Source organism: Sceloporus occidentalis, unplaced genomic scaffold (assembly GCF_023333645.1).
Source record: "Sceloporus occidentalis isolate IW3139 unplaced genomic scaffold, rSceOcc1.0.p SCAF_3, whole genome shotgun sequence".
NCBI lineage: Eukaryota > Metazoa > Chordata > Lepidosauria > Squamata > Phrynosomatidae > Sceloporus > Sceloporus occidentalis.
Genome location: NW_028316983.1, coordinates 239,325,524 through 239,345,061, shown reverse-complemented (window position 1 = coordinate 239,345,061; position 19,538 = coordinate 239,325,524). Strand labels below are relative to the sequence as shown.

Here is a 19,538-nt window from a genome sequence, read left to right as displayed (position 1 = left end):
AGAAAGGATATACCTCTCAACATATTACGATACAAAATACAATCAAAAATACACTTCCATAAAACATCATATAAAAACAGTTTAAAATCTCACAGGGTACCTTTGGCCCGGTACACACCGCTAACAAGCGGCGTACCAGTGCCAATACTAATGTTAGGGACCGTGCGGCAACCGCATGGTCCCTAACCCTAGTATGCAGTGGCAGCATAACAATGGCGGCCTCCTGTCCATACTGGCGCAGCATTGTGACGTAAGCGCCACACGGTGTCCGCACAAAGCTGTGCGACGCTTACATCGCGAGAGCACCAGTGGCGCACTCACGACATCATTGCGGTGCCCAAAAAATAACCCAGAAATACCGGGTTCTTTTTCCTCCATGGTGAAGGCATGCCGTTTGGGGGCTGCGCTGTCCCTGCGGAGGAAAATAGGCTGCTGGCAGGCCGCCCTTTTGGGGCAGTCTGTCCCGGGCCTTTATTGCTTTTCCTAGAATTCTGTCTTCTGTTGCCTTTTGAGTATATTTCAGTTTGAGCTTTGGTGCACTTTGGCCAAAGGATGTGCTTTCATATATTCATTAGGATGTGCCTTCAGTTGAATGCTTTCAGCATCTTACCTATGCAATAGGTTTATATTCCTTTCATTTAATGCTCTGAAGTATTGGAATTATTATAGAACAATATTGAATACATATAGACCTGCATTCAGAGCAAATCATTTTCTTGTTTATACACCCTAAGCATATATTATGCAAGGACAAAACATATGAGGGTTTATTTGTTTAATCCACAGGCCATTTCTCAATATGTTGTGTTGGCATTTGTGATACAGCAGGTCAGCATTCTCAGGACTGCAGAATGCCATGTAAAGTCCTGTGGGAATAGTTGCCGCTTGTGTGTGCAGAGCTGTATGCAGCAGCATCCTTACAACCTTCCATTAATCTCTTTTTAGTAGTTATTTCTGAATGGGACATAAGCTATAGTTTTGTCCCTTGCATGCACAAAGAGGTATGCCACTATATTAGTACAGAGCATTAATTTTATTGCCCTGTTAATATACTGAGTCACTAAAAAATGCTGTACTTGTTTTTGTAACTCCAGAAAGAGTGATGCATCCTGCTTTGACAATCTGTGTTTTTATGAAAAAGATCAGAATTTAGCAGCCATAGTAGCTGAAATGTTCAATGCCATTCTTTCTTATTGTAAAACTTGGCAGTGCATTAAAAAAGGGAATAAAATTGGATATAAGGCTTCCTACAATACAGAGTTGCGTGCATATTTAAGAAGGATGACATTATGGAATAAATTAGCTTGTTAACGTATCCAAACAGAGCTAAATAAAGCTGTGAAGGTCTGCAGGAAATTTAGGGGGGGAGAAAACCAGGGTGTTTTTTCCCTAAGTTTTTTTCTGGGGGGTGGGGGAAGGTTGGTGGAATATTTTCTTTAGAGTGATAAAAAAATTAACAAAACAGTCATATATTTACTCCCCCAAATAATTTCTAAAACTATGTAACAGGAAGTTTTACTTAGGACAATGTACAGAATCAGATCACTGCAATTCCATGGAGGATTAGAAAAGACAAAATAACTTTCTTTATTTTAATCATTCTGTAGGATTTCCCCCCCCCCCCCTTTTATTGTTTTTACATGCTTCTCACAAATTAACAAAATCAGAGAGGCCCAGTTCACAACCATGGAATTCCATTTATGGCAAAAACAAAAAATTGTTTTAAAAGGACATTTCTATTTGTAGTTTATGACCTGAATAAACTGTACTTTAAATAGGTTTTTTTTTGTTTTGTTTTTGTTTTTCGTGCTATGTGGCCATGTTCTAGAAGAGTTTTTTGTTGACGTTTCGCCAGCATCTGTGGCTGGCATCTTCAGAACTCTTCTAGAACATGGCCATATAGCCCAAAAAACCCACAAAAAACTATGGATGCCGACCATGAAAGCCTTCGACTGTACTTTAAATGTTCCAAACATGGTAATTTTATGCCAGTTAGACATGATGCATTTTATATAATACAATCTTTAAAGAGTATTAACAACCATTTTTCTCCTTTAAAAAAAATCTGGGTTTTCCAAAAAGGGGAGGGTTTAAAATGCCTGGAAATGATATATCTCTAGCTCTAAAAGTAAATATTTCCAAGCCCATTGTACCACAGGTGAGATTCTAAAAACAAAAAGCGCAGCTATGGTTAATGGATTTCCTTTTCCCTTCTCTAGCCTTTCCGGTGTGCACACTGCCATTACTCCTGCAATATATCCGGTTCTCTGAAAAGACATTACAATAGGAAACATCCCTATGAGGAATATGTTAATGCAGGCTCTGGAGAACTTCCTGCTGAAGCCCTTCTCCAACAAGGTAACCTGTCTGTTTCAGAAGCATTACACTGGCACACTTCTTTGAAGTGAGGGACAATTAAATTTATCTTGGAGAAAAGATGATGGCATTTTCAGTGGTAAATCATGATGGGATTTCTTTTTCCTCTATGGGAAGTAACTTCAGCATTATTTTCAAGAGAGAGAAAAACTTGAGACAGATGTTGTGTCGAAATTAAAAATCCACATGAATGTGAAAGTTGAAGGTAGTCCATTATCCTCTTGTGGATCGGTTTGGAAAAAATTCATGTAGGTTTAAATTGCTACACAATATGCTTGTTTCTTCATGGAACAATGCCAAAAGCACTGTTGAGAGAAGATAGTTATGTGCATGTTTGAGGAGTGGGGTTATTTTTTGTTAGTTTGTTTTTGCCTTTCTAAAATTTTTATGTTTAAAACTGTCTATGAAGTTTTGTTTTAGTCTGACAATCTGCAATCCTCAACAAATTTATATGGCTCAGCTCCAAGATATCTGAAGAACTGTACTCTATATGAGCCTGCCTGGGTTTTGATAAATGCCAAGGAGGCGATTCTTTCCATTCCATTATCCTCACAGGTACTTTAGTGGGCACATGATAGGGGGCTTTCTTGGTGGCTGCTCCCAGACTCTGAAATTGCCTCCTTAGACAATCTAGACTGGCATCCTCCATTGTGCCCTGATAGTACCTTCAGGAACTGACTGTTTCCCTCCCTCTTTAGGGAAAGGGCTTTTAATAATGTGCTGTGGGGTCCATATTGGTTGGTTTTATTGGTTACACTTTTTACAGTTGGACCTTGGTATCTATGTGGGATCCGTTCCAGACCCCTTCCCCCCCACACCCATGGATACCAAAAACTGCGGGACCTCAAGTCCCGTTTTTCCCAAATTGCAGTGCCCGCTGTGATGTCCTGCCCGGACTGATTGAATCTCCCCTTGCATGTTCTCTCACATTGGTTCAGGCCATAGCATGTTTAGTGTAGGAAAAGTTCATTGCATTAGTTTGTGGGAGGATCTGTAGGTTTCCCCTACATTATTTCCAGGTTTAGTTTGCCCTTTCCCCAGTGTTGCCAATTTCGTGACTTTCACACGAAAACGGTGACTTTTCAGAGCTTTTTGTGTGATTTTGGTGCCTGGCTCTATTTCAGTGCATTTTTGGTGACTTTGGCCCATTTCTGGGAGCGAGGCTGGCTACAGAGCAACCAACCCTTTGGAGTGTAACAGTTTTCAGCCAATCAGAGAGAGGACTGGAGAAAACACTCTCTCTCTCTCTCTCTCTCTCTCCATGACTCCCTCTGAGAGCAAGGCTACAGAGCAAGAGCAAACCAACCCCATTTGGAGGAATCACACTAACAGTTTTCAGCCAATCAGAGAGAGGACAGGCATTCTCAGGCTCTCCAGGGCAAAGCAAAGTGGCGGGAGGGGAGACAAGGAGGCAGGCAACCAGGCACAAAGTGTTGCCCAGGAGGAGTGAGGGATCTGGGCTGGCTTAATCCCAATTGCCTTGGATTTCCAAGTAAGAAATAAGTTTTAAGGCACACAAAGGCAATACCTGATCATGGTATCATGGCTTGATGTTGTGGACTTCTGTGTCTGCCTGAGAGTGACATTTGGATTTCTGAATTCCTGAGCTTGGGCAGAGTGCCCCAAGCCTACCTCTCAGGGTCGTTGTTATACTGTGAGGTGGACCATTTGGGTTGTGTGATGTGAATGTGATGTCCCTGAGTGTGTGTGTGTGTTAGTGATTAAATATGCCTCTGAGCATGGGCAGAGCACCTGGTAAGTTGGCATCCCTGCCCTATCTTCCCAGAATTTTGTTTTGTGGCTCTCTTTTCGTTCCCTTTTCCATTGCCATCCATACTGCAGAAATAATCCAGTTTGGCACTGCTTCTAACTGCAAGGCTCCCTGCGATGATGGGATTCTGGGCACAACAAACCACCAAGCCCAGAATTTCATGCATGGAGCCCTGGCTGCCGGTAAAAGCAGTGTCTCAACATGTCACAAGAAACTACAATTCCCAGGATTCCCTGGTTGAACAAGGGAATTGCCTCCACGCTTCCAGATCACAGCCCCAGAGAATGAGTCTACAGGATATCAGTGTTGCCAATTTAAGTCCACTTCTTCAGCTGCATTTGGATTTAATAATGATAATAATGGTGATGATGATAGAGAGATCTTGTAGCACCTTTGAGTCTCACTGAAAAAAAAGCTGGCAGCATGAGCTTTCCTAGACTTAAGCGTACTTCCTCAGATGCATGGGAATTGTAGTTCATTGTGGCACCAGAGCTCTTTCTCACAAAACTACAATTCCCAGAGTTCCCTAGCACTGAGCCAGGGCAGTTAAAGCGGTCTCAAACTGGATTATTTCTGCAGTATGGATTGGAACTTGAGCATTTTTAATAACGAAGGTCCAAAACACTGCAGAAATAATCCAGTTTGTGACCGCTCAGTGCTAGGGAATCCTGGGAATTGTAGTTCATTGTGGCACCAGAGCTCTTTTTGATAAAGAAGGCTCAATGTCTCACAAAACTACCATTCCCAGGGTTCCCTAGCACTGAGCCAGGGCCGTTAAATCGGTCTCAAACTGGATTATTTCTTCAGTGTGTCTTGGACCCAACTCAGGCTGCATCTTCACTCCAGACTCCAGAGACAATCCAGTTTCATACCGTTTTTACTGCCATGGCCCAGTGCTATGAAATCCTGGGAATTGTAGTTTGTTGTCACACCAGAGTTTGCTGAGAGAGAAGGTTAAATGTCTCTGAAAACTAGAATTCCCAGGATTCCCTAGCACTGAGCCATGGCAATTAAAAGGGTGTCAAACTGAATTTATTTCTGCAGTGTGGTTACATCCAAAAACATTTCTATTTGGCACAAAGCTTCCTGAACCCCCTTCATGTCAAAATAAATACAGTGGAGCCTCGGGTTACGAAAATAATCCGTTCCGCGGCCGCTTTCGTAACCCGAACGGCTTTCGCAAGCCGAATCCCCATAGCCGCTAATGGGGAAAAGCCGCGATTTGGTGCAAAATCGCGGCGAAAAGCACCAAAAGTTTTTTCGGGACCCGAAAAAACGTTCGTAACCCGGATCAATAATTTCCAATTGGATTTTTTCGGGTCCCGAAAAATTCGTAACCCGGGTATTTCGTATCCCGAGGTTCCACTGTATCTTAAAAGGACTGAAAGATTCTTTTTTTGGTTCAATGGTGATTTTGAGGTTTGAAATAAGTTACAATTATTTTTATTCAATTATGTTTACATTTATTTGCAAAACATCTGCCATTTTAACATTATGGGAATTTTCCGGGAATTGTGACTGAATATTCCGTGTGATCTGGGGGGATTCAGCGGGTTTTGGGCAAACATTTCTGGGAATTATCTTCGAGGCTTGTTGGCAACACTGCCTTTCCCAGCATGCTCTGTTGCAGCTGGAAGCTTTTAGTTGGGGAGCAGTCTTTGCTGTGAGCAGGCAGAGAGCTGTCTTTTGGTGGCAAACAGGCCCAGACAGCCGGAAAGGGCATTTCTTACACTTTAGCCATTTCAGTTACCAGATCTCAGCCACATTAGTTACCAACAACAAGTGAATAAAGAATTCAGGAGCTGAAAGACCCTGCACCAGCTCCATTGAGTGAGGAGACCAAACTAACATCAGACCCAGAAAGATGACATCTGGAAGATTGCTGAAACTGTAAAGTACCTTTTGTTTAGAGCTGGGGAGGAGAAAATGCTTTATTTTGTCCTTTAAATTAAATTTTCCCCCTTTTGAACTTTACATTCAGCTTCAGAGCCTTTTTTGGGTAGAAGAGATTGATCTCACCAGGGTACCGGCGTTGCACACCCAAACCTGCCACCACCTTTAGTTGGGTGTATCTTCACACCCGCGTACCCGCTAGCACAGCTGTGTGCATGTGCTGCTATTCTGGACAATGGGGGCTTGCTATCTGTGAATGCTGAAATCTACAGATGGCAAGTCCACGGATACAGAGGCTCCACTGTATATTGCCTTTAAAGCTATTGATAGTTTAATTATATTTTAAATTTTGTATAAATTTAAGGCTGTGAACATTTACCTCTGTCTGTTTCAATTTTTATAAGCTTGACTCTCAGGGTTGAGGAAATGGTGCAATATAAATAACCACAATAAGACTTCACTAGGAAAGACCTTTGGTTGATTTCTGTGAAGCCAGTTTATTTGTTCCCTTATTTATGTAATGAAGATCTTGCTTTTCTCTCACACTGAGATCCAAACCAGCTCACACCATATAGTAAAACAACACAGCTAAAAACCATCTGAATACAAAAATTTAAAAGCATTCAAAACAGTCCCCTTAAATATAACATTAACTTACAATGATATAGAGTACATTAAAACCTGGGAGGGTTTTTTCCGATAATGACCTCACTACAGCCTGTTTTAGGCAGGATAGAATCATGCCTTGCTGTAATGAGGCATTCACTACTGTAGCCTTTAGCTTGATAAAATGCATGCAATACTTTCTGCAAGTTTGGCATTCACTACCTAACTTGAGAAGCTGACCAGATTTTTTCTGTGTCACTTTTCATTCCGATGTAGGAGTGAACTCCAGGCACAGTTAAACTCTGAGCATGCCTTTCAAGCTGCTTCACTGAGAGGTGCTCATTTTGCACTTCATTCCTGGACATATTTTCTCAGCTATGACTTCCACTGAGATCAGCTTGGCATACTTGCAAATAATGAGCTGTGCATGAGAGTGTGAGGTTTGGGTTGGGTTGCGTTTTTTGCTTAATTTTGTTTTAAAAAAACGAAATCTCATGCTCCTATTCTAGCTACTATATTATCCTATGTTGTGACAGTCATTACAACCTGCAGTCACAAAGATGGGGAAAGGAGGGGCTTATATAGGTGGAATAATTTCTCTTTGGACCCTCAGGAGTGGATTTGGCAGAACAGTATAATACCCAGATGCAACCACAGGATATCTGTGTGGTGCTCTTTTCATCTCCCAAAGGGATATTTTGCTGTTGTGCAGTTGGCAGTCTGACAGCACAGTCCTGTAGCTTGTAAAGTATGAAATGGATTTAAAAATTCAGGACATAACAAAGTACATCAAAGTCCTGCACGTGGAGAAATAAAGGATACCAAATTAGATTCCATTATATTTGAAAATGCTGAGCTGTTGGGGAGAGCTGACCTTCTTATTTTTATAGTTGCCAACTTTTTTATCCCTTTCTTGAATGACAAAAAAGTAGAACTTTTTCCTCCCTACTTTAAAAAGCATCTTGTGTGGATTTTAAAATTCCCCCTTTTTGTTACACTAGAATGGGTACCAAAATAACACTCCAGCTCCAGATAATGAATAAAACATAATTCTCCCAACCATAACATTCTAAAAGCACTTCCAAATTATTTGTCATCTTTATTTTTTATTTTTTGGCAAAGAATTCATGTCTATCAGAAGTACTAACCCATGTTCAAATGGTGACACAAGCCAAAGGTATTCAAAATTTACACTGAGTCTTTCCTTCAGTTGTCACAAAGATAGGAATGAGAGGTAAAGGTAATACAAGACATATCCAGGTATTTGTCTGTCTTGAGTCCTGAGTGAGAAAAAAAGAGGAATGTATTTATTGCAATGTGATTTTTTAAAGGTCTCAGTGACAGAGCACATGTTTTGTTCCATATTCAGCCTCTGACATTCCAGGTAGAGTTAAGAGAAATCCATTGGCTTTTAGTCATTATGTTGAGACATTACTACCAAGATCAAAGACAGTTAGAACCGTCTAACTAAAAGATTGTATGTACAACGCTGTGTAAATTTACAGTACTTTATAAATAAAGGTTAATAATAATAATAATATGTTCGGAATACCAGTTGCTGGTGAACAACAAGGGAGGGAGGGCTGTGTTGGTTTCATGTCCAACCTGTGGACTTCCAAGGTCACCTTGGCTAAATGAAACATAACCTTTACTAAATGAAATAGATCTGTTTGATTCTTACTTAGGTCTGAAATCCTGGACAGCCACTCCTGCCCAGTGAGTACAGACTGCACCAAACCAGATAGAACAACAGTCCAACAGAATGAATCAGCAAGAACCAGTTTTATTGCATGTGTGGGCAGTCAGAATTTGCAGTAGCAACCAAAATTGGAAGCAGAGAAACAATAAAAAGCCACACATGTATAACATTGGTGGCTTAGGAGGAATCCTCTGTTCATTAGCTATAGCAAATCCTTGCATCAAGGAGGGAACATTCTAGGCAATAGTGTATACAGCATTCACCTTTTAGCTATTAACGACAACCTAGCCACAACAGAATCTTTAAAAGATAAAGCTGACAAAATAACTTGAGGCTTTGCATCCCAGACATCTCCAAAAGTTGCCTCCAAAGAATTCAACCTCTTGTTCTCTTTACCACCAAAAAGGAGATATGTGACCAGAATTTGTTGCTGTTGTTATTTTCTATCAGGTTGACTTGACAACTTTATGAATAAAAGAGCTCTAGATCATCCTGTTATCAACAGCCCTGCTCAACTCTTGCAAACTTAAGGCTGTGGCTTCCATGTTTGAATCAATACACCTGCAGTTTATCTTACTGCTGCTGTCTACCTTACCAATCATAATTGTCTTTTCTGGTGGCTCATGTCTTCTCATGATATGTCTAAAATATGACAGCCTCAGGTTAGCCATTTTCCTTTCTAATGAAAGTCCAGGCTTGGCAACCCTTTTATTTGTCTTTTAGCCATAGAGTATCCATAGACCTCTTCTCTAATACCACATTTCAGATGAGTTGATATTCTTCCTGTCAGCTTTCTTCAGTATCCAACTGGCACACCCATATATAGAAATATAAGAAGGTTTATGGCCTGAATTATTCTAACTTTGGTATTTAATGAAATATCTTTATATGTCTACTTAAGGGTTTTTTCCTGTTGTTTTTTTAACCATTTCATTGTCTTAGTTACCCACTTCAAAATTATACATGTCATCTGTAGACATTATTAGTGGTCGCCATTCAACTGCAGGCAGTCTTGGAGGAAACTGATTTTCTAGATCCATTTCAAACTGGATTTAGGATGGATACAGAGTTGAGACAGCCATGGTCTCTTTAGTCGATGATCTCCATCTGGTCATTGACAGAGGAAGTGTGATCCTGTTAGTGCTCTTGGACCTCTCAGCAGCTTTCGATACAATTGACCATAGTATCCTTCTGGAACGCCTGGGAGAGCTGGTAATCAGTGGCACTGTCCTACAGTGGTTCCATTCCTATCTCGCAGGCAGGTTCCAGATAGCAATGCTGGGAGACAGTTGCTCTTCTAAGAGAGAGCTAAAATCTGGTGTCCCCCAGGGCGCCATCCTGTCTCACATGCTATTTAACATTTACATGAAGCTGCTGGGCAAGATCATCCGGAGACATCAGGCGGGGTCTTATCAGTACACTGATTTCACCCAAATATATTTCTCTATGTCAGTGACTAAGGGTGGCATCTCTCCTCTGAATGCCTGCCTTGAGGCAGTAATGGACTGGATGAGGGAAAACAGATTAAAATTGAACCCGGGTAAGACAGAGGTACTTACTATAGCGACCCCTAATCTAGGAATGGAGATATGCCAGCCTGTTCTGGATGGGGTCACACTTCCCCTGAAGGACTCTGTTGGGGGTGTTCCTTGACTCGTCGCTTCACCTGACATCTCAGGTGGATGCAACAGTCAGGAGCACCTGTTATCAGCTTCAACTGATATGCCAGCTGCGCCCCTCCCCGGAGCCAGGAGACCTAGAAATAGTAGTACATGAGTTGTTAACTTGTTGGTTTGACTTCTGTAGCACGCTCTACATGGAGCTACCCTTATACCAAGTTTGGAAACTTCAATTGGTACAAAATATGGCAGCCAGACTGGTAGTGGGAACACCAAGAGTTGACCACATAACACCTGTTTTGAAATCTCTTCGCTGGCTGCCAATCAGTTTCCAGCACAATACAAGGTATTGGTTATTACTTTTAAAGCCCTACATGGCTTGGGCCCAGACTACTTGCGGGAGCGCTTTCTTCCATACAGTCCACCCCACACTCTTCGGTCCTGTGGGAAGAATTTATTGCAGCCTAAAAAAATCAAGACTATCTGCTGTTACCCAGAGGGCCTTTTCCACCGCCGCTCCCAGACGATGGAACAACCTGCCGGAAGAGATCTGCCATATTACCACCCTGACCACCTTTAACATGGCTTGGTCCCGAGTTACTTGAAGGACCGCATCTCCCCATATAATCCGCCCCACACTCTCAGAACAGCCGGGAAGAACTTGCTCGAAGTCCCTACTTCGAGATATGTTACTACTTCTCAGAGGGCCTTTTCAGTAACGGCCCCCAAGCATTGGAATAGTCTTCCCGAGGAGCTCCGTCTCATTACCTCCCTTGAACTGTTTAAAAAGACACTTAAAACCTTTCTCTTTAACCAAGTATTCACCCATGTTCACTGAAGTTATGTTCGATCCCCTTTTCTCCCTCTCACTTACATGCACCTATGAATTGGATTTTAATTGTATATTGTAATTAATGTAATATAGTTTTAATTTTATGTTGTTTTAATAATTTTACTATGTGTACACCGCTTTGATCACTGCGGAAAAGCGGTATAGAATTTTTATTATATTATTATTATTATTATTATTATTATTACATTATCATTATCATTATTATTATTATTATGAAGGCTGTAAAGACGGATCTCATCCGGCAGACTTTTCCTAATTAGTCACCCCTCCCCGACCAAGACACCTGCCTGCCCTGCAAATATAGACTCCCCTGACTCGCTTTGTTCCTCAGTTTATTTGATTTTATTTATTGTAGTAATTTGATAGTTTTACTTTTTTTGTTTTATAATTGGGTTGGGACTGATTCAGCCCCATTGTAGGGGTAGGGTAGGGGGACTTGTTTTAATGGTAGCTGATATTTTATTTTATTGTACTATATGTTTTTTGGATGTTGTAACCCACCTTGATTCCATGTGAAAAGGAGGGGCTTTAATTATTATTGTTGTTGTTGTTTTGTTGTTGTTGTTGTCTGCTTTTGTTATGACCAAAATAGAGGTTCTACTGTAGTGGCACCTTTACACAGTAAAGTGAAAGTTATTAAAAAGTCCAGAATCCTTTAGGTAGTGTACCTATAACAGTGTTGCATAAACTTTCCTTAGTTTAAAGAGTAGACTATGGCTTTGGTGCATTAACTGTTGAGAATAACTTAGAATCATAGAGTTGGAAAAGACCACAAGGGCCATCCAGTCCAACCCCTTGCCATGCAGGAACTCACAATCGATACATTCAGGAACTCACAATCAATTCAGTAAATTTTGATCTGGGCAGCTTTTCTTCTTCCATCTTCTGATTATAATTTAAACTTGAGAGGCCCTTAATCACCAGTGTGGAGGTTCACCTTGAAGTGCTGGTAGTAGGAAGGAAGCCTTACAAAATAAGTGCATGTTCCTGCCATCACTCCTATACAGATTCTCACGGTATCTTTGGTTTCTCCCAGAGATAGGGATCAGGAATTCTATTCCATTTATGACCCCTTGTCACCAAAGCAATATTAAAATTAAATGTGATTTCCAAGGGACAATTCAGTCAATTAATTTTTGTGTGTAGATGACAACAGTATAGTTTCCCAGCTGACATTTCAGAAGTATGAAATATTCAAATACAACTTGCATATGTACGCTGGTGTCAAAAGCAGATAAAGTATGTCATTCAGTGACCTTTTTCTCTCCATACTGCCAGAGTATTTAATGAATTGGAGATAAATTAATTTTCTTTAGCTATGATGTCAGTTAACTGCTACACAGTTTTATGCTACCAACTCAATTGCATGCTTCCATTTGTTGTTCATTAATTAAAGTCAGAATGACAAAGGTGTCCATTTTAATTAACGGGGTTATAGTTAGAGTAATTTTAATTTTAAAAGAAATATAGGGAGGTCTTTCTTCTAATTGAGTTTTTATTAACAGGGTGATATGTAATGAATATTTCATTTCAGATTTTGTAACTGATGATATTTTTGTCCCATTCTATGCCAAAGGTACTTTTGAGTGTCATGAAGTGCTGCATATTAAGATATTTAATGGGAAAGCAGTTTCAGTTCAGCATTAGACAACCTGTATGTTTGACTCAATAAAGATAATAGAGTCAATAAAGGTAATAATAGGTGGATCTTGGAAAATCCTTGACGATTCATAAATGAGTGAAATGGCCTAATGTTAATTCAGAGTTACCAAACAAAATAGAGAAAATAATTCCATTTTACGATCTTGGTAGTAAATTAAATCTTTGTTGATTAAATTCACCTTGTTGATTAAACCAATTATAAAGGGAGCATATTGTACTTGCTGCTATGATGCTGTAGAAATCGATGAACTAGTGGCAAATTCTTCAGCAAATGGTTGTAACTTTTTAGAATAGATTGCCATCAGAATAGACATCAGTGCATGAAGACTTTCCCAGATTTTGCTTAAAGTCACTGAAAATGTGGAGCAAGGGTGTAAGTTAATTTTTTTTTCCACAGCTCAGTATGAACTATTTAATCAATTTTCTTCCTCCTGGAAGAGAGTCCTTGAAAGCCATGCCATTTTGGAGAACTATTCAGAGTTTGAGACTTACTCTCTGAAAACAAGCAGTATGGCTTTTATGCACAGAAAACATGATTTCTGTCCCAAAATATAATTTTATATTTAAAAAAAACCAAATGTTTAATCGTGTTTGAATTTTGCACGTATCTGCAGGACCTAAGCAGAGCAGTGGAGGATATGGGGTCTTGGAGAGGTCTCCTCCATGGGGTCTCCATGAATCAGGGTCCACTCAAAGGCAATTAACAACAACAAACAAGACTAAAGCTAGCCTGAAGAAGAAGAGCCCTCCCTCCGGTCCATCTGCCTTGGTCCAGGCCTCAGAGGGAGAGAAGAATGCTGGACCTGATTCCCTCCCCCCTCACCATTCCCTTCTCCTTTTGTGTCGTGTCTTTTAGATTGTAAGCCTGTGGGCAGGGAACTGTCTGTTATCCCCTCTATTGTAAACCGCTCGGATTCCCAGTGATTGGGCGGTATATAAATAAAACCTATTATTATTATTATTAAACTCATTCAATCAATTGTTGAGTGGTGAGCCAACACATAGATAAATCTAATAGATGTAATGTATTTAGTCAGGATAAAAATAGAATTTCAGCCACTATGACCAGTCAAATTGGATAGGAGAGGAGGTATGGACAGAAAGTGTTTGAAAGGTGTGGTAGGTGTAAGGTCTTCAACACTTCTTAAACACAGAGGACAGAGTTATTAAACTTGATTAAAAAAACAGGGTGTGTGTGATGAGGCAAGCTTATATTTTTATTTATATCAGTGAGAGGATTCTGACACTCTACCAATGCAAAATCTATGTTATTTTTTCCTTCTTCTTTTTTTCTGCAGGTGGTATCAAGTGCCCAGTGTGCAACTTTGTGTATGGAACAAAATGGGAATGCAACAGACACCTAAAAAATAAACATGGACTCACATTAGTGGAACGTGATGGGGAAATGAAATGGGAGGTAAATTCAAGTTATGACAGCTGTCCCTAAAATCTTGTGCCTTTTGAAAGTGGTGTGATGGGGGAGTACATTGAGAAAAATAGAATATAACTTACCCTAGGTAGTGAAAATTGTTGTCTGTTTCTTTCTTACATATGTGAAAGTAAAGTGTCCAGTGAAAATGTCACAACCCCTAAGCATTTATTTCATTGTAATTATCTATTTTTGATATTCATTTTCATTTACTGAACAATCAAAAAAGTAGTTTGGAATATTATCCTACAAGCCCATGTATATGGTCTGTCCCTCTCTCTTTTTGTCCACCCAAGTTGAATATATGGAAAAGTAATCCCAGCAAGACAGATGTGTTGTGGACCAAAAAATCTGGAGTTACTGGTGATGCTTGACACCTGATCCTAGATAAGGTTGCATTCTACGTAGAGAGCCAAATACATAGTTGGGGCATGCTCCTGGGCTTGGCAATTGTGTAGAAAGCCCAGCTATCATCAAACGGCCTTAGGAAAACATGAAAAGGATTGGACACTCAGTTTGAGAAATTATAATGTCTGAACTTCTGTGAAAATAAATGACATAAAATATGAAAGGATATTAGAATACTAAAAGGTAAATCAAGTAGGAGTCGCAAGCGATTAATGCTAACTTGGAAATTTGAATTACAACTCTTGACATGTTCAAAAATTAAACATGAATTGAGTGTAATGTAGTGCTTGGTTTCTAGTTTTGTTGTCATCTAAAGTTAACCTAACAGACTGCCTTCACCCTCTTCATATGTCTCATGTAAGATCAAATAAGTTGGTGAGTAAAAATACAGGTCTTCTTTAGTAGTGCCCCCATTATGGTAGAATTTTTGGGAATTCTACATGGTCCTTTTTGGTTTATTTCCTTGTAAAGGTAAAGGTAGTCCTTTGACATGAATGTATAGTCATAACTGACTGTAGGGGGCAGTGTTCATCTCTGTTACTAAGCAAAAGAGCCAGCCTTGTCCGAGTACTGCTCTGGTGGCCATGTGGCCAGCATGACTGCGCCAAACGTGGTTACCTTCCCACCGAAGTGGTACCTATTTATCTACTTGCATTTGCATGCTTTCGACCTGCTAGATTGGCAGAAGCTGTGACTAGTGACAGGAGCTCACCCCATCATGCAGCACTCAGGCCTCGAACTGCCAATCTTCCAATCGACAGAATTGGCATCTTAACCATTAAGCTACCACATCCTTGTATTTCTTTTTATACATATATAAATCACTACATCACAGGCCAACACAGTGTATTGGTTTAAGTGTTGAACAAGAACTCTAAGAGAGAAGAATTTGGATTCCCAATCAGCCTTAGAAGCAGACTGTGTGAGCTAAAGCAAGTTATATTCTCTACTCCTTAGAGGAGGGCAATGGCAAATCCCCTTTGAATAAATCTTTCCAAGTAAACACTCTGATAAGTTCACCTTATGGTCACCTTCAGCTGGAAATGACTTGAAGGCATACAACATTTTATAATGCTAAGTTTTAAATCTGTGCCATTTTGCAATATTGTATTCTTTCGGTTTCATCTTTCAAAAATGTGCACTATTCAGTAGTTATACACAGCTTTGTGGAAACTGTGCCCTAAAAGGAACCTTATATATGCTTTAAAATTGATCCATCCCATCAATCAAAATTTTGGCATCCTTGTTATCTATCTGCCAATTCCCTTTGTTCACTGGTCACTGGCCTATTTTGCAGCAAACAACAGAGATTTCTGATGAAGAAACCTCGTCGTATCTCCATATTACAGAAGCTGAAGATATACAAGGAGCTCAGACAGCTGTTGCTGCTCTACAAGACCTAGGATATACCTCAGAAAATGGTAAAATGTTATCTGTATAGAGAAAAAGGATATTGCAATATAATTTAGAAATATTAAGTGCTCAAAGTGAGCCTCATTTATTAACTATACATGATCCTTACAACACTTACAAGGAGCACACAGCCCCCTTGTTGCAACAGCTGCATTGGCTGCCAGTCTATTTCTGAGCACAACTGAAATTGCTGGTTATGACCTAAAAACACGTAAATGGTTCAAGTACACATTATTTGAATGACCCTATTCTTTCACAGGACCATCTGGTGGTAACACAGGAGAGGGCCTTCTTGGTGGCTGCTCCCAGACTCTCCCTTCCTAGAGAGGTTAGACTGAGACTCCATTCCTTAAGAGATTAGACTCCCCCTCACATTCTTTCATAGGCTGATAAAGACCTTTTTGTTTCAGCAGGCCTTTTAGGGCTGAGTGCTTTGGGGGGGGGGGGAGCCTTTCCTGTGCTACACTTTTTATACTTGTTCTTTGTAATGGTTTGCTTTTAACTGATCTTAGTTATTGATAGTTAAATTATATATATATATTTTACTTTTGTATGATGTAATATTATTAGCTATTAATTCTTTCAGCTATTAGTTATTAATTCTTTCAGCTATTATAAACTGCTTGGCATCTCACACTGGGAAAAAGTAAAGCTATCCAGCGTGGCATAGTGGTTTGGGTGGTTTGGACTAGGACTCTGGAGACCAGGGTTTGATTCACCGTTCAGCCATGAAATCCACAGGGTGACCATGGGCAAGTCACATGCTCTTAGCTTCAGGGGAAGGCAATGGAAAAACCTCTTCTGAACAAATCTTGCCAAGAAAACCCTATGATAGGGTCGCCGTGAGTCGGAAATGACTTGAAAGTACACAAGAAAAAACAACAATAAATAAATAAATGTAACGAGATAAAGTTCCATATGCTGTGCAATGGTCAAAAACCTTTATTTCTTGAAAGGCCCAATGTATTTCAGCCATAGCACCAACTGGCCTTCTTTAGTGGCTATTCTCAGAAATATTTGGAGTTGTGGTCTGCACTGAATAGGAGTAAACCTTCTAAGTATTAGAAGAAAGGAAATTTTATTTGTTTATATCCTTCCAGTACAATACAATAGCTGTATAGTATTGTAGCAATCTTCACAATACAGTTATGGTATGACAGGTAGGCATCTGAGATTGAGAGGGAAAGAGAGGGGGGGGGGAAGGATGGAGATGCTATTCTGTGGCCACCAGTGAGAATCATGGCTGAAATAGTATTTGAGCTGTTACTTAGAATCATAGAGCTGGAAGAGACCGCAAGGGCCATCCAGTCCAACCCCCTGCCATGCAGGAAATCCAGATCAAAGCATCCCTGACAGATGGCCATCCAGCCTCCGTTTGAAGACCTCCAAGAAGGGAGACTCCACTACAGTCCGAGGAAGTATGTTCCACTGTCGAACAGCCCTTACTGTTAGGAGGTTCCTCCTAATGTTGAAGTGGAATCTCTTTTCCTACAGCTTACATCCAATGCTCCGGGTCCTAGTCTCTGGAGCATCCAGCCTCCTGTCCTCTAGGGTATTAGCTATTCCCCCTAATTTGGTGTCATCTGCAAATTTTATAAGTATGTCCCCAATTTTGTCAACAGTGCGATGCGGCAGCTAACAAGGCCAATCCGATTTTAGGCTGCATCAATAGAAGTATAGTGTCTACATCAAGGGAAGTAATAGTGCCACTATATTCTTCTCTGGTCAGGCCCCACCTGGAATACTGTGTCCAGTTCTGGGCGCCACAATTCAGAAAGGACATTGAGAAACTGGAGCGTGTCCAAAGGAAGGCGACTAAAATGGTGAAGGTTCTGGAAACCATGCCCTATAAGGAACGCCTTAGGGAGCTGGGTATGTTTATCCTGGAGAAAAGAAGGTTAAGAGGTGATATGATAGCCCTGTTTAATTATTTGAAGGGATGTCATATTGAGGAGGGAGCAAGCTTGTTTTCTGCTGCTCCAGAGACTAGGACCCGAAGCAATGGATGCAAACTGCAGGAAAAGAGATTCCACCTCAACATTAGGAGGAACTTCCTGACAGTAAGGGCTGTTCGACAGTGGAACAAACTCCCTCGGAGTGTAGTGGAGTCTCCTTCCTTGGAGGTCTTCAAGCAATGGCTGGATGGACATCTGTCGGGGATGCTTTGATTGTGATTTCCTGCATGGCAGGGGGTTGGACTGGATGGCCCTAGTGGTCTCTTCCAACTCTACGATTCTATGACTCATGTTCAACTTGTGGTCTACTTGGACTCCTAGATCCCTTTCACATGTTGTCTCCTTAAGCCAGGTGTCCACCATCCTATATCTGTGCATTTCATTTTTTCACCCTAAGTGCAGTACCTTATATTTTTCCCTGTTGAAGTTCATTTTGTTAGCTGTGGCCCAGCTTTCTAGTCTATTCAGGTCATTTTGAATTTTGATCCTGTCCTCTGAAGTATTAGCTGTTCCTCCTAATTTGGTGTCATCTGCAAATTTGATAAGTATTCCCCCAATTTTTTCCTCCAAGTCATTGATAAAGATGTTGAATAGTACTGGGCCCAGGACAGAGCCCTGTGGGACCCCATTGGTCACTTCTCTCCAGGATGAAAAGGAGCCATTGTTGAGCACTCTTTGGGTTTGTCCGGTCAACCAATTACAAATCCACGTAACAGTTGCCTTGTCTAGCCCACATTTTACAAGCTTGTTTGCAAGAATGTCATGGGGAACTTTGTCAAAGGCCTTACTGAAATCAAGATATATTATATCCACAGCATTCCCTTCATCTAACAAGGTGGTAATTTTATCAAAGAATGAGATAAGATTTGTCTGGCATTACTTCTTTCTCTGAAACCCATGTTGACTTTTTGTGATTATGGCATTACTTGTTTCAGTGCTATACTTGCTTTATGTCATGATAACAAAAATGGCTGCAATAGAGTTGAAGAAGCTCATTCCACATTAAACTTGCCAAGTTGGCAGCACTTTTGAAAAGCATACCTGGTTTCAGCAACACAGTTTTTCCTGAAACCTTGAATGGCTTCAGGCACTTTAAAGAAGCTACTACAGAGTACACTAGAAGTTTGCTTCTGATGTTTTGACAAAAAGGAACTTGACAAAGGTGGGAGGCATGCATGGTCTCTTCAGCAAGAAATTGGATTACAGGCTGTAAATAAGTACAAAGTTTGCTTCATGGGAGTGGGGTCGGAAAATGAGTGCTGTCCTTGTTTTGCTTCTCTGGTCTGCCACTGTAGAAACAGCTTTTGCATCCCTCTTGTGCAGATTATTTTTTTACACTAGATTTGTTTTAGCATACTATCAAGAGGTACAAATCATTTGAATTTCTTTTCTTGCTTCTTCTTTACACTGTCATAAATCAGTGTTTACCTCCTTCAGCAGGCTGGAGTGGTCCACGCACACATGTGGCTTATTGGATCCCATAGTCATTGATTGCACCATGATGAAAAGACTGTAAAATTTACTACATCTTATTGCTAGGCCTAATAGTCAGTAAGTTTGGTTTTGTTTTCAAAAGTAGTGATGACATGAAGAAGTTCTCCCATTCCACTATGAGGTGGGGGAGAGTCTTTAATATCAGTTTATTTGTTTGTTTCCTTGCTTGCTTGGGGCTATTTACTGTTTTCTTCATTTGCTGCCTCTTCAGTGACTATTTTTTCCTGTTTTGCTTTCTTGTTGAGTGATCCCTGCCAGTTAGCGATCATCTACTAGGATGGATGTAGCACTGCTTTGTAACAAATGAGATTTAGCTATGCTGTTGTGTTCGTAAAGATAAGCGGGGCAGCGGGTACACCA

General features: G+C 40.5%; 1 protein-coding gene across 5 annotated transcripts in view; it reads left to right on the top strand.

Moving 5' to 3' along the window:
* The window catches only part of ZFAT (zinc finger and AT-hook domain containing), a 191,863-nt gene that overhangs the window by 143,690 nt on the left and 28,635 nt on the right, over window positions 1-19,538 (top strand). For 4 of the 5 annotated variants that reach the window (XM_089518003.1, XM_089518001.1, XM_089518002.1 and 1 more), the window contains 3 exons: window positions 2,220-2,358; window positions 13,778-13,896; window positions 15,614-15,737. In XM_089518003.1, coding sequence (XP_089374129.1) covers window positions 2,220-2,358; window positions 13,778-13,896; window positions 15,614-15,737 — 382 coding nt within the window. The remainder of the gene's footprint in view (window positions 1-2,219; window positions 2,359-13,777; window positions 13,897-15,613; window positions 15,738-19,538) is intronic. The other variant, XM_089518006.1, reaches the window with a different exon arrangement.